The following is a 14,889-nucleotide window of genomic DNA, read 5'->3' as shown; positions in this document are numbered from 1 at the left end:
ATAAATTGTATTACGTCTACTCACTCATTCCTCTCTTGCCTTATACAGAGTGTACCTGCCAGTCAGCCCTCCAGGGACTGAGCCTCCGTTTCAGCTTACAGTCAAATATGAAAAGAAGCAGTTTACCTCCAGAACTGTCCAGGTCAGTGTTCTGAGAACTTTTTCAGAGAAGGCTAATTGCACTTCTTGACAGTTGTAATTGTGACGAGCCTTAACCTGAATATATGTAAGAAAGCTTGTTTGCCCTAAGAGCTGCCACTGTGCCACCGAACCTGTGAGTTCCCTAGTGCAAAGCATAAAAGGGTATTCACTGTGCTTCCCTCAATGCAGTAGATACAACCACAATTAAATATGTGTTAAATTAATGTTAGACTTTTTATTTTGAGTACAGCGGTGTAATTAGGAAAATAGTATTACAATTAACAGTATAATTTGATCCTGTATGCACAGTGCGGCATATATTTGTATACACACGGCTATATATATTTGTATGCACAGTGCGGCATATATTTGTATACACAGGGCTATATATATTTGTATACACAGGGCTATATATATTTGTATACACAGGGCTATATATATTTGTATACACAGGGCTATATATATTTGTATACACAGGGCTATATATATTTGTATACACAGGGCTATATATATTTGTATACACAGGGCTATATATATTTGTATACACAGGGCTATATATATTTGTATACACAGGGCTATATATATTTGTATACACAGGGCTATATATATTTGTATACACAGGGCTATATATATTTCTTCTGTTATGTGTGATCAGTCCACGGGTCATCATTACTTCTGGGATATAACTCCTCCCCAACAGGAAATGCAAGAGGATTCACCCAGCAGAGCTGATATAGCTCCTCCCCTCTACGTCAGTCCCAGTCATTCTCTTGCACCCAACGACTAGATAGGATGTGTGAGAGGACTATGGTGATTATACTTAGTTTTTATGACTTCAATCAAAAGTTTGTTATTTTATAATAGCACCGGAGCGTGTTATTACTTCTCTGGCAGACTTTGAGGAAGAATCTACCAGAGTTTTTGCTATGATTTTAACCGGAGTAGTTAAGATCATATTGCTGTTCTCGGCCATCTGAGGGAGGTAAAAGCTTCAGATCAGGGGACAGGGGCAGATGAATCTGCATTGAGGTATGTAGCAGTTTTTATTTTCTGAATGGAATTGATGAGAAAATCCTGCTATACCGTTATAATGACATGTATGTATACACTTCAGTATTCTGGGAATGGTACTTCACCGGAACTACTTTGTTAAAGGTCACTAATCTTTTTAATAAGTATTATATCATGTTAAACGTTTTTGCTGGAATGTAGAATCGTTTACACTGCTGAGGTACTGAGTAAATAAATGTTTGGGCTTTATTTTCCACTTGGCAGTAGTTTATTTTGAATTGTGACAGTTTCGTTTCTCTTCACTGCTGTGTGTGAGAGGGAGGGGCCGTTTTTGGCGCTCTTTGCTACGCATCAACAATTTCCAGTCAGCTATTATTTTTCCTGCATGATCCGGTTCATCTAAAAACTGACAGATCTCAGGGGTCTTCAAACTTCTTGAAGGGAGGTACATTCTCTCAGCAGAGCTGTGAGAATTTTTTATATTGACTGTGGATAAAGACGTTACTCAGTAATTTTTATGTCAAATTTAGTTATGTTATCTTACTAATGGGAACAAAACCTTTGCTAAAAGTTGTGTTGTTTTAAAGTTGATGCTATAACTGTTCTCAGTATATTATCTCAACTGTCATTTAATCTTTAATCGTTTAAGTACCTCTTTGAGGCACAGTACGTTTTTGCTAAAAAAGACTATAACCAGGTTGCAAGTTATTGCTAGTGTGTTAAACATGTCTGACTCAGAGGATATCTGTGTCATTTGTTCCAATGCCAAGGTGGAGCCCAATAGAAATTTATGTACTAACTGTATTGATGCTACTTTAAATAAAAGTCAATCTGTACAATGTGAACAAATTTCACCAATCTGCGAGGGGAGAGTTATGCCGACTAACTCGCCTCACGCGGCAGTACCTGCATCTCCCGCCCGGGAGGTGCGTGATATTATGGCGCCTAGTACTTCTGGGCGGCCATTACAGATAACATTACAAGATATGGCTACTGTTATGACTGAAGTTTTGTCTAAATTACCTGAGCTAAGAGGCAAGCGTGATCACTCTGGGGTGAGAACAGAGTGCGCTGACAATACTAGGGCCATGTCTGATACTGCGTCACAGCTTGCAGAGCATGAGGACGGAGAGCTTCATTCTGTGGGTGACGGTTCTGATCCAAACAGATTGGATTCAGATATTTCAAATTTTAAATTTAAATTGGAGAACCTCCGTGTATTACTAGGGGAGGTCTTAGCAGCTCTCAATGATTGTAACACCGTTGCAATACCAGAGAAACTATGTAGGTTGGATAAATACTTTGCGGTACCGGCGAGTACTGACGTTTTTCCTATACCTAAGAGATTAACTGAAATTGTTACTAAGGAGTGGGATAGACCCGGTGTGCCGTTCTCACCCCCTCCAATATTTAGAAAGATGTTTCCAATAGACGCCACCACTCGGGACTTATGGCAAACGGTCCCTAAGGTGGAGGGAGCAGTTTCTACTCTAGCTAAGCGTACCACTATCCCGGTGGAGGATAGCTGTGCATTTTCAGATCCAATGGATAAAAAATTGGAGGGTTACCTTAAGAAAATGTTTGTTCAACAAGGTTTTATTTTGCAACCCCTTGCATGTATCGCGCCGATTACGGCTGCGGCAGCATTTTGGATTGAGTCTCTGGAAGAGAACCTTAGTTCATATACGCTAGACGACATTATGGACAGGCTTAGAGTCCTTAAACTAGCTAATTCATTCATTTCGGAGGCCGTAGTACATTTAACCAAACTTACGGCTAAGAACTCAGGATTCGCCATACAGGCACGTAGGGCACTGTGGCTAAAATCCTGGTCAGCTGATGTTACTTCTAAGTCCAAATTACTTAATATACCTTTCAAGGGGCAGTCCTTATTTGGGCCCGGTTTGAAAGAAATTATCGCTGACATTACAGGAGGTAAGGGCCACGCCCTACCTCAAGACAAAGCCAAAGCTAAGGCTAGACAGGCTAATTTTCGTCCCTTTCGGAATTTCAAAACAGGAGCAGCATCAACCTCCACTGCACCAAAACAGGAAGGAGCTGTTGCTCGTTACAGGCAAGGCTGGAAGCCCAACCAGTCCTGGAACAAGGGCAAACAGGCCAGGAAACCTGCTGCTGCCCCAAAGACAGCATGAACCGAGAGCCCCCGATCCGGGACCGGATCTAGTGGGGGGCAGACTTTCTCTCTTCGCCCAGGCCTGGGTAAGAGATGTTCAGGATCCCTGGGCGCTAGAGATCATATCTCAGGGATACCTTCTAGACTTCAAATTATCTCCCCCAAGAGGGAGATTTCATCTGTCAAGATTGTCAACAAACCAGATAAAGAAAGAAGCGTTTCTACGCTGTGTACAAGATCTGTTATTAATGGGAGTGATCCATCCGGTTCCGCGGTCGGAACAAGGACAAGGGTTCTACTCAAACCTGTTTGTGGTTCCCAAAAAAGAGGGAACCTTCAGACCAATCTTAGATTTAAAGATTCTAAACAAATTCCTAAGAGTTCCATCGTTCAAAATGGAAACTATTCGGACAATCTTGCCCATGATCCAAAAGGGTCAGTACATGACCACAGTGGATTTAAAAGATGCTTACCTTCACATACCGATCCACAAAGATCATCACCGGTATCTACGGTTTGCCTTCCTAGACAGGCACTACCAGTTTGTAGCTCTTCCATTCGGATTGGCTACGGCCCCAAGAATCTTCACAAAGATTCTAGGTGCCCTCCTGGCGGTACTAAGACCGCGAGGGATTTCGGTAGCTCCGTATCTAGACGACATTCTAATACAGGCTTCAAGCTTTCAAACTGCCAAGTCTCATACAGAGTTAGTTCTGGCATTTCTAAGGTCGCATGGATGGAAAGTGAACGAAAAGAAGAGTTCTCTTTTTCCTCTCACAAGAGTTCCATTCTTGGGGACTCTTATAGATTCTGTAGAAATGAAGATTTACCTGACAGAGGACAGGTTAACAAAACTTCAAGATGCATGCCGTGTCCTTCATTCCATTCAACACCCGTCAGTAGCTCAATGCATGGAGGTGATCGGCTTAATGGTAGCGGCAATGGACATAGTACCTTTTGCACGCCTACACCTCAGACCGCTGCAATTATGCATGCTAAGTCAGTGGAATGGGGATTACTCAGATTTGTCCCCTACTCTGAATCTGAATCAAGAGACCAGAAATTCTCTTCTATGGTGGCTTCATCGGCCACACCTGTCCAGGGGGATGCCATTCAGCAGGCCAGACTGGACAATTGTAACAACAGACGCCAGCCTACTAGGTTGGGGCGCTGTCTGGAATTCTCTGAAGGCTCAGGGATTATGGAATCAGGAGGAGAGTCTCCTTCCAATAAACATTCTGGAATTGAGAGCAGTTCTCAATGCCCTTCTGGCTTGGCCCCAATTAACAACTCGGGGGTTCATCAGGTTTCAGTCGGACAATATTACGACTGTAGCTTACATCAACCATCAGGGAGGGACAAAAAGCTCCCTAGCAATGATGGAAGTATCAAAGATAATTCGATGGGCAGAGTCTCACTCTTGCCACCTGTCAGCAATCCACATCCCGGGAGTGGAGAACTGGGAGGCGGATTTCTTGAGTCGCCAGACTTTTCATCCGGGGGAGTGGGAACTTCATCCGGAGGTCTTTGCCCAAATACTTCGACGTTGGGGCAAACCAGAGATAGATCTCATGGCGTCTCGCCAGAACGCCAAACTTCCTCACTACGGGTCCAGATCCAGGGATCCGGGAGCGGTTCTGATAGATGCTTTGACAGCACCTTGGAACTTCAGGATGGCTTATGTGTTTCCACCCTTCCCGCTGCTTCCTCGATTGATTGCCAAAATCAAACAGGAGAGAGCATCAGTGATTCTAATAGCACCTGCATGGCCACGCAGGACTTGGTATGCAGATCTAGTGGACATGTCATCCTGTCCGCCTTGGTCTCTACCTCTAAGACAGGACCTTCTGATACAGGGTCCGTTCAAACATCAAAATCTAACTTCTCTGAAACTGACTGCTTGGAAATTGAACGCTTGATTTTATCAAAACGTGGTTTTTCTGAGTCGGTTATTGATACCCTGATACAGGCCAGGAAGCCTGTTACCAGAAAGATTTACCATAAAATATGGCGTAAATACCTATACTGGTGTGAATCCAAACGTTACTCCTGGAGTAAGGTTAGGATCTCTAGGATCTTGTCCTTTCTACAAGAGGGCTTAGAAAAGGGTTTATCGGCTAGTTCATTAAAGGGACAGATTTCAGCTCTGTCCATCTTGTTACACAGGCGTCTGTCAGAAAATCCAGACGTCCAGGCCTTTTGTCAGGCTTTAGCTAGGATCAAGCCTGTGTTTAAAGCTGTTGCTCCACCATGGAGTTTAAACTTAGTTCTTAACGTTTTACAGGGTGTTCCGTTTGAACCCCTTCATTCCATTGATATAAAATTGTTATCTTGGAAAGTTCTGTTTTTAATGGCTATTTCCTCTGCTCGAAGAGTCTCTGAGTTATCAGCATTACATTGTGATTCTCCTTATCTGATTTTTCACTCAGACAAGGTAGTTCTGCGTACTAAACCTGGGTTCTTACCTAAGGTAGTTTCTAACAGGAATATCAATCAAGAGATTGTTGTTCCATCCTTGTGTCCAAATCCTTCTTCAAAGAAGGAACGTCTTCTACACAATCTGGATGTAGTTCGTGCTCTCAAGTTCTACTTGCAGGCAACTAAAGAGTTTCGTCAAACTTCTTCCCTGTTTGTCGTTTATTCTGGACAGAGGAGAGGTCAAAAAGCTTCTGCTACCTCTCTCTCTTTTTGGCTTCGTAACATAATACGTTTAGCCTATGAGACTGCTGGACAGCAGCCTCCTGAAAGAATTACAGCTCATTCCACTAGAGCTGTGGCTTCCACTTGGGCCTTTAAGAATGAGGCCTCTGTTGAACAGATTTGCAAGGCTGCAACTTGGTCTTCGCTTCATACTTTTTCCAAATTTTACAAATTTGACACTTTTGCTTCTTCGGAGGCTATTTTTGGGAGAAAGGTTCTTCAGGCAGTGGTTCCTTCTGTATAAAGAGCCTGCCTATCCCTCCCGTCATCCGTGTACTTTTGCTTTGGTATTGGTATCCCAGAAGTAATGATGACCCGTGGACTGATCACACATAACAGAAGAAAACATAATTTATGCTTACCTGATAAATTCCTTTCTTCTGTTGTGTGATCAGTCCACGGCCCGCCCTGTTTTTAAGGCAGGTAAATATCTTTTAAATTATACTCCAGTCACCACTTCACCCTTGGTTACTCCTTTCTCGTTGATTCTTGGTCGAATGACTGGGACTGACGTAGAGGGGAGGAGCTATATCAGCTCTGCTGGGTGAATCCTCTTGCATTTCCTGTTGGGGAGGAGTTATATCCCAGAAGTAATGATGACCCGTGGACTGATCACACAACAGAAGAAAGGAATTTATCAGGTAAGCATAAATTATGTTTTTCTATTCAGGGTTATATAATACAAAAACAGCTATAATGCTCAGAGAAAATAAGTGCAAAATAAGCAAAATTCACAGTATATAGAATTCATCTTTTTCAGTAGCGTTAGGTACAAATTGTTCAACCTCTTTTTCTTCATTTTTCTACTATGAAGTAAAGTATACAGAAGCCTTCTATAGATTATAGGGGTCCCCTCCTGGACCCTCCGCTGTTGCAGAACATTAATTAGAAGAATGCACAACGGAAATAAGGGACCACTTTTGAATCCTAAGTTATAAACCAAATAAAAGTATAGTAGCAAGACAATTAGTAAAATACTCATTGTAAATGAAACCTTCTATATATTATATGGCCTATTCATGGACCCGATACCATGGCAAATCTTTAAAAGGAGGCATAATGTACTAAGGGACCACTTTTGGATCCTAGGTCATAGATAATTAGCAAAATATTCACTGTGAGTTCATCTCCTAAATGTACCAGCTGAACACAAAGAAAAAATGCTCAAAATTAAATCACCCTAAACGCTCCCACTAATGTGAGGATGTACACGTGAAACAGTAGATGAATCTGAAGTTTAGGCCTGAAATGAATATCACTCAACATTAAGTATTGACATAAGAGAGGTAAAAATAATTAAAATTATAGGCCAGTATTATCTATTTAAAAGAGGCACCCCTTTATTTCAGCTAATGTCCCTATCCTACATAAATACTGTGCTTTCTATTGTGTGAACAGTTATATGGTGAACATGTTAGCAAAACTACCTACAAGATACAGGCATTGGTTAGCCCAAACACAGTATATCATGTCAGAAATCATTGGCAGATGTTAGATATCCTTTTGGTTCTTGAGTTCTTAGGCAAAGTATGAAAACACTTTATGCAGAGTTAAAGGGACAGTCTACTTTAATATTTTTTTATTGTTTGAAAAGATAGATAATCCCTTTATTACCTATTCCGCAGTTTTGCATAACCATCACACTGTTATATTAATATACTTTTTACCACTGCGATTTAAGCCTCTGTTGACTGCCCCCCTATCTCGGTTATTTTGACAGACATGCATTTTAGCCAATCAGCGCTGACTCATAAATAACTCCACGGTAGTGAGCACAATGTTATCTATATGACACACATGAACTAGCGCTGTCTAAATGAAAAACTGTCAAAATGCACTGAGATAAGAGGTGTTTCAACGGCTTAGAAATCAGTTTATGAGCCTTCTTAGGTTTGGCTTTTAAGAAAGAATATCAAGAGAAAAAAAGCAAATTTGATGATTAAAAGTAAATTGGAATATTGTATGCCCTATCTAAATCATGCAAGTTTAATTTTGACTAGACTGTCCCTTTAATGTGAAAATGTAGCAGTGACCAGCAAGCCAAGATGTTTGGATATAGAATAGATTTACAGCATGATACCTAAGACATCATGTATAATTTGTCCTTCAGCCTACTCTAAGCATCTTGACCATATAGTATTCAGAATATTGACATATCCATTGTGCTTAATGATGATTCAGAGCATGCTACATTTAGCCATCAATCAGCAAGCGCTACCTAGGTGCTGAACCAAAAATGGGTCGATTCCTAAGCTTATATTCCTGCTTTTTCAAATAAAGATACCTAGAGAACAAAGACAATTTGATAATAGGAGTAAATTGTAAAGCTGCTTAACATTTCATGCTCTATCTGAATCATGAAAGAAAAAAATGTGTTTTTAATATCCCTTTAATTGCAATAATAATGTAAACATGAGGATTCACGATTACAGGTTTCCCTCTTTTAATGAAGCTACGCTGAATGTATTATTTGTTGGCTTGGTAGGAATCGTTTCAGTTGTTTTCTTTCCTGTGCTGTTATGCCATCATTTCTATAACAAGCAGTAAAGGCTCTGGTTGCATTTGGAGTTTTATAATAACATAATATTGTAGCATTTGCTGATTTTACACTACATGGATTGTAGCGCTCCTAGATAAGGTCTGGTAATAAAAACGTTTTAAACTGTATGCTACATAAAAAAACAGGTCCAATGAGTAATCTAAATCTGCACTAATTATACCCTGCCAAACTACTTTTTTGTTCTGATCTATAAGCATATACAAAATAAGCTTTGGTTTGTTCGTATGACACTTATAGCCAGGGCCGTCTTTAATATTGACTGGACCCCGGGCAAACATTTTCTTGGGCCCCCCCTCCCATGCAATTTCGCTCTCCACCCCAACATCCCAAAAAACAACTAAATCAATTTATTTTTATTTATTTTTTTAAATTATTAGCCCAGCAGTGGATCATCCACTGCTGGGCTAATCATTAAAAAAAAAATTGCAATATGTGAAACTGGACCTAAGCAGTACTAATAAGTAAATAAATATATAAATTCCTCCACTTTGTATTAATTTAATATGCTTTTGAATGTGATTCTGGTGTGAGGTTAGCTGGTTAAAGAGATTTAGAGCAGCCAACAGGAGCAAAGCAAGGTAAAGACTGAGGCGGAAGCATAGAGGTGCAGACAGATATAAGTTTACTGACTGGAACAGTAGAACTACTATGGGAAGCTGTAAAATCTGAAACAGAGAGAAATAAAAACTATAAAAATAAACCTTACCTTAATGTGTGAAGTATCAGCATGACACTATACATCAGCCACAGCAGCACATGTCACTACTTTGCTAGGAACAAGTTCCCTCTCATCCTGCACTAGACAATGCTGCATGGGGGAGGGGCATGTGTACACTCACTTATTCTTCCCACTGACACCTTTCTACAAAGCACTGTTTTCCTAACAAACTTCAGTTAGTTGACCTTAGAGCCACAGCAGAAAGAGCAGGGATAAGGGAACCAGCAGACTGCATGTTGTCTGCCCAAGGCTGCATGGATACAGATGAGTCACACAGCCTCAAGACAAGAAAAGAGCAGTGTGTGTAGCTGCACAGATGCTCAAATCCTCACGTGCCTGACACTCCAGCTTTCGGCTGCATGCGCCTATAGTCAGCCCTACCCAGAAACAATCCCCACCACCAGAGCAGTTACCTGATGCAGTCGGATTGACTGGATGCCTAGTTAGGGCTTAGCATCCAGTGCTGCACAGTGCACATCTAAAACAGCACATGGCACTAGCTTGGAATATCACATGACATTGGCACGGTCTGGCACCTTTTCTCACAAATAAATATAAGCAGAGAACGTTTGACTGTGACAATATTAGGACTGACTGTGTGTGTCCCCCATGTTACATGACATCAGCAGTCTGGCATGAACTTAAAAAAAAAAATTTTTTTTTGGACTATAGGGCCCCTCAACAAAGACTGGGCCCAGGGCAGCTGCCCCTTTTGCCCTGTGTTAAAGACTGTCCTGCGTATAGCACAGGCACGATCAGTTTTATTTTTTACAAAATTGATTGCTCTTTGGCCCTGATGACCTCTAGTGGTCATTTGTACTATCACTTCTTTGTCAGTAAAAAAATTACTTTTTTAGGCTTAGTGATACTAATTGATAGCTGTAACTCGTACACCTTTTTGTGCCATGTTGGATTCTGTTTGTTTTGCTTTCTCACTCATGAGAAGACCCTTCACCTACTGTATAGCCTAAAATTGGTTATCTCACTCATACAAGGTACACTGGGTCTACATTAGTTTATCCTCTTACTATTAAATAATAACTATAGTGCATAACTAGTATATCTGTCAAATTTAGAACCTTGTGCAAAAATAAGCAAATTGACTTCCTTTTTGCCACAACTTTCACATGCTGGTAAAAAAGGGGAAATATCCTCCACAAAGCCCTTTAAACATTTTATCACCTCCATGCTAAGTAAAGTAATAATTATAAAAGTAATAATACAGACCCCAGTAACTGGTTTGCATCACAGTGCTGCTGCCATGTTTATTTTTTTATTTTTGTTAGGTCATATTGTTTTTTTGGTTTTGGTACATAATAGTTTTCTAGTCCTTGTCACTTTATTTTCTTACCTCTATTAAGTGAGACTAAGCTAACTATGTATCTGTTAATTATAAAGGTTTAAAATTTTGGTATTTCATCTCGGAATGCAATTGTATTTGATCTTGCATTATATGTCTATACCCATATGGCAAGTATGGCTTTGTATCTTGTACCTGTGTTTTCGCTTAATAAAAATTAGTTTAAAAAAAAATAAAACCATGGTTGTGAGCAAGTTTTTTACATTACTAGCAGAAAAGGGGTTTAAATTATATAGTAATTTACTTTCATTGTGAAGAAACATCTAATCATTTTGTTTTATTTTTTAATTAGGTCTCATTTTCTGTTACATACAGCAACAGCCAGGGAACCTATAAGCGAGACACAGATGTAAGTATTACATATTATATTGCCTTTGCCTTTCTTGTTATGTATAGATATTTATAATAACCTTGCGTGTGTGCCGTTTTCTAATCCCCTACATGTTATCACCCCCATTTCACTAATAAAGAGGTCATTTGTTCACATAGTTGTTTCTTTTGCCATAGATAGCACTCGGTGTTCTTGGATCCTTGGCTACGCTTTACGCCATTGTAAGAACCAACAGCTGGCTACGGCGTTCGCGGCATCAGAATATAGACTTTACGGTAAGACATTTATGTGGTCCTGTTATTAGATAATTGTGTATTATTTGACAGACCTGCAACTAGTTGCTCAGGCCTTCATACCAATACTTCAATTGGAGGGAGTTTCCAATAGATTAACGCTTCTTTTCTCCTCCTTGAATTTTCTATACACATTTACAGCATTGTCTGTGATTGTCACCAGTGTATCATAACTAGTGATGTAGTTCTGGCCAGGTACACCTGTTATTTTATATTGCAGGAAAGTGCATATAATATAAAGGTATAAGAGACTTCAGTGGCAACTTTTTTTTTCTTTGCTGTATCAAACATGGTTATTTCAGACTCTGAATAATTTGTGATGTTTGCTTTTGTTATTGGACTGCCCTGCATCTTCTGATGACTGATTGCCACATGAGAACATACCTGAAACCATTAACTTCTTTAGTATTGTTTTTGGTTCTTTTTAGATATTTATTTTATTTTTGCTTTTGTATACAGTATGAGGAGAAATAAAAAAAAAACAACAATACATTAAATGGTTATTTCAAAACATCCTATTTGTTTGTTCTTCTTTTGTTTTTTGTTTAAAAAAAACCCCAACTCTTGGCTTAATATGCCTACTCTGTATTGAGATTGTTGCGAACATAATATAATTAAGACTTTAATGTATACACATGTGAAGAAGAATACTAGGATTAGACATAACTGTAGGTATTATTTACTATTGCATTCTAAATGCATCAAAACAAGAAGGAGGAATTAGGAATAATGAATCTGGCTTTTTCTTAGCATCATTGTAGTGGCTTGTACTGTTCCGCTAATAGAGCCGTGAATATTGTTGCATTACAAAAATATATAAACATTAAATGTAAATAAAGTATATAGTTCAATTGAAAAAAGCAAGATTTAAACATTGCACTTAGTTGTTTTACATAATCTTTTTTGTTTTCATGCAAAAATATTTCAAAAACTTTTATTTCTTTCCTATGGCATGAAGAATCCACAACGTGATTCCAATTACTAGTGGGATATTCAACTCCTGGCCAGCAGGAGGAGGCAAAGAGCACCCCAGCAAAGCTGTTAAGTGTAACTTCCCTTACCAATAATCGCCAGTCATTCTCTTTGCCTTTCTCAATGGAGGATCTAAGGAGAACAGAATAGAGAGCGCCACATAGTGCAGATCAAAAACAACTTGAAATGGGGAGCGATAGGAACTATAGAATCCTACTCACACAATGTAAAGCACTGATGTGCAGTACCAGCAGTCCGGAACCACACGTCGTCCGGTAGACCAGCAGAAGATGTCACCAGTGGGAGTCCTCGTCTCACCAGGGAGAGTCCAAAGATGCCCAGAATGGAGTAGTCAGGACGAGCCAATGGAGCGGAGGTCAGCCAGCAGGTCCAGAGACTCAATGCCTGATGAAACAGTGTGTTACACTGAGAAACGCGTTGCTGTTGTTTTTATTATTATAATAAATTTTAAACTTTTTTAACTCTCCATTTGCTGCTGAACTATCATTTTTGTCCTTGGTGAAATATCCTCTGGACCTTCTGAACACCTTGCATTGAGTCTCTGGACCTGCTGGCTGACCTCCGCTCCATTGGCTCGTCCTGACTACTCCATTCTGGGCATCTTTGGACTCTCCCTGGGAGACTCAATGCAAGGTGTTCAGAAGGTCCAGAGGATATTTCACCAAGGACAAAAATGATAGTTCAGCAGCAAATGGAGAGTTAAAAAAGTTTAAAATTTATTATAATAATAAAAACAGCAACGCGTTTCTCAGTGTAACACACTGTTTCATCAGGCATTGAGTCTCTGGACCTGCTGGCTGACCTCCGCTCCATTGGCTCGTCCTGACTACTCCATTCTGGGCATCTTTGGACTCTCCCTGGTGAGACGAGGACTCCCACTGGTGACATTTTCTGCTGGTCTACCGGACGACGTGTGGTTCCGGACTGCTGGTACTGCACATCAGTGCTTTACATTGTGTGACTAGGATTCTATAGTTCCTATCGCTCCCCATTTCAAGTTGTTTTTGATCTGCACTATGTGGCGCCCTCTATTCTGTTCTCCTTAGATTCTCTTACCTGTGTTGTGGCAAGACACCCTGGAGGAGCGGCCTACCTTTCCTGGATGCACTCCACTTGATACCTCCTGGAATTGCATATAACAGGACTTTCCTAACACATTATCCACTGGACTATATAGTCTGTATATTCCTTCATCTCTATCTGCCTTCTGGTTTTCATCCGTTTATATCCTTGCCTATTATTGAATTTGTATATCCTTGCATATTATTGTTGCTTTATTGTTGGTTCATTGAACCACCTAGTCACCCTAACATACTGCTCTATTACTCTATTTATATTTATACTATTTACCCTGTGGTACACCTTTTTTTGCTCCTAGGCGCCTCTTACAAGTACCCTGGTGACGCTTGCTATCACCAAGTGTACTAGTTGTTGATATTATATCACTCAATGGAGGATGTGCGAAGTTGGTGTCTGAAAATATTTTACCCTTTTATGGGTACTTTTCCCTGTAAGCAAGGATGGGGGTCTAGCTTTGTCCACGTCAATCTTTTTAGTAAGGGTAGTGGTGGATTTTTTTTTTTTCATAATTATTTCTTTATTGAAAGAATTTTTTTTTTTTTGTATACAAACAGAGGTCAAAATTACAATCTTTCCATATTTGTACATTATAACAGTGAGTAGACTATAATTTACTATCTACTTGCGAATATGGACCGTGATTAAAGTTTACAGACGTTTATGACCTGACCTATGACGTATGTGGTCAATATAAATTAACATAAACTAATTCAACCTAAAACATCTAAAACCTATAAACCTATAAACATATAAACAGGCAGTAAACATTACATCTTTGGTATTTAATATAATTGTTTCATACCCAGCATATTTTTCACATGTAACCAACCCAGAGAATGAATTAACTATATAAAACGCATATCTATGCCTATCCATGCCGGGAGGAATTAGACATATGGTATGTAAAGGTTAGCATTTTCTATTGTTTCTGTGTAACAAGACTTCTAAATGAGTCCCAATAAAACAACATATCATTATAGAGCTGCAATCGATTACTTCTAAGAAAATAATATCTTTCTAGCTTAATTAAGTTGTTAACTTTTTCTCTCCATGAATCTAGTGAAGGAGCTGTGGTCGTTTTCCAATGGGAAGCTATCAGGACCTTTGCTGCATTGAACATTAATTGTGCTAGATTCCTTTTTATTACACATTTTAGTTCATCATATGAATTAAATAGGCAAACCCTAGGTGATATTGGCAGATTACCTGATGTCGCTAGATTAACCTCTCCTACAATCAAATTCCAAAAATCTTGTATTATTTGGCACGACCACCAGATGTGTCCCAAGTCCCCCACTGCTCTTTTGCATCTCCAACATTTATTAGAAGCTTTGGGGAACATATATTGAAGCCTGTGTGGAGTGAGATACCATCTCAGCATAATTTTATAATTAGTTTCTAGGCCTTGAGTAGAATGTGCAGAATGGGCTGTTCTTTGAAATATATCTGTCCACTCTTTGGCACTTATCTGCAGGTTCAATTCCTTTTCCCATTTCTTGGTATAATTGTGTGTCTTTGGGGTGTTTGATTTTAATAGTATTTTGTACAAATGTGAGATTATTCCTCTT

The 14,889-nt window shown here is 39.6% G+C and overlaps 1 protein-coding gene across 1 annotated transcript in view; it reads left to right on the top strand.

Moving 5' to 3' along the window:
- Positions 1-14,889, top strand: part of LOC128648430 (meckelin) — a gene marked incomplete in the record, with an annotated part of 154,538 nt that overhangs the window by 94,285 nt on the left and 45,364 nt on the right. The window contains 3 exon segments of the mRNA XM_053701093.1: positions 49-142; positions 10,917-10,973; positions 11,132-11,230. Of these exon segments, the coding sequence (XP_053557068.1) occupies positions 49-142; positions 10,917-10,973; positions 11,132-11,230 (250 nt within the window).

The sequence above is a fragment of the Bombina bombina genome, chromosome 1 (genome assembly GCF_027579735.1).
Source record: "Bombina bombina isolate aBomBom1 chromosome 1, aBomBom1.pri, whole genome shotgun sequence".
NCBI classification, from domain to species: Eukaryota; Metazoa; Chordata; class Amphibia; order Anura; family Bombinatoridae; genus Bombina; species Bombina bombina.
The sequence above is the reverse complement of the archived record's forward strand: the minus strand, read 5'-3'. Positions and strand labels throughout refer to the sequence as shown.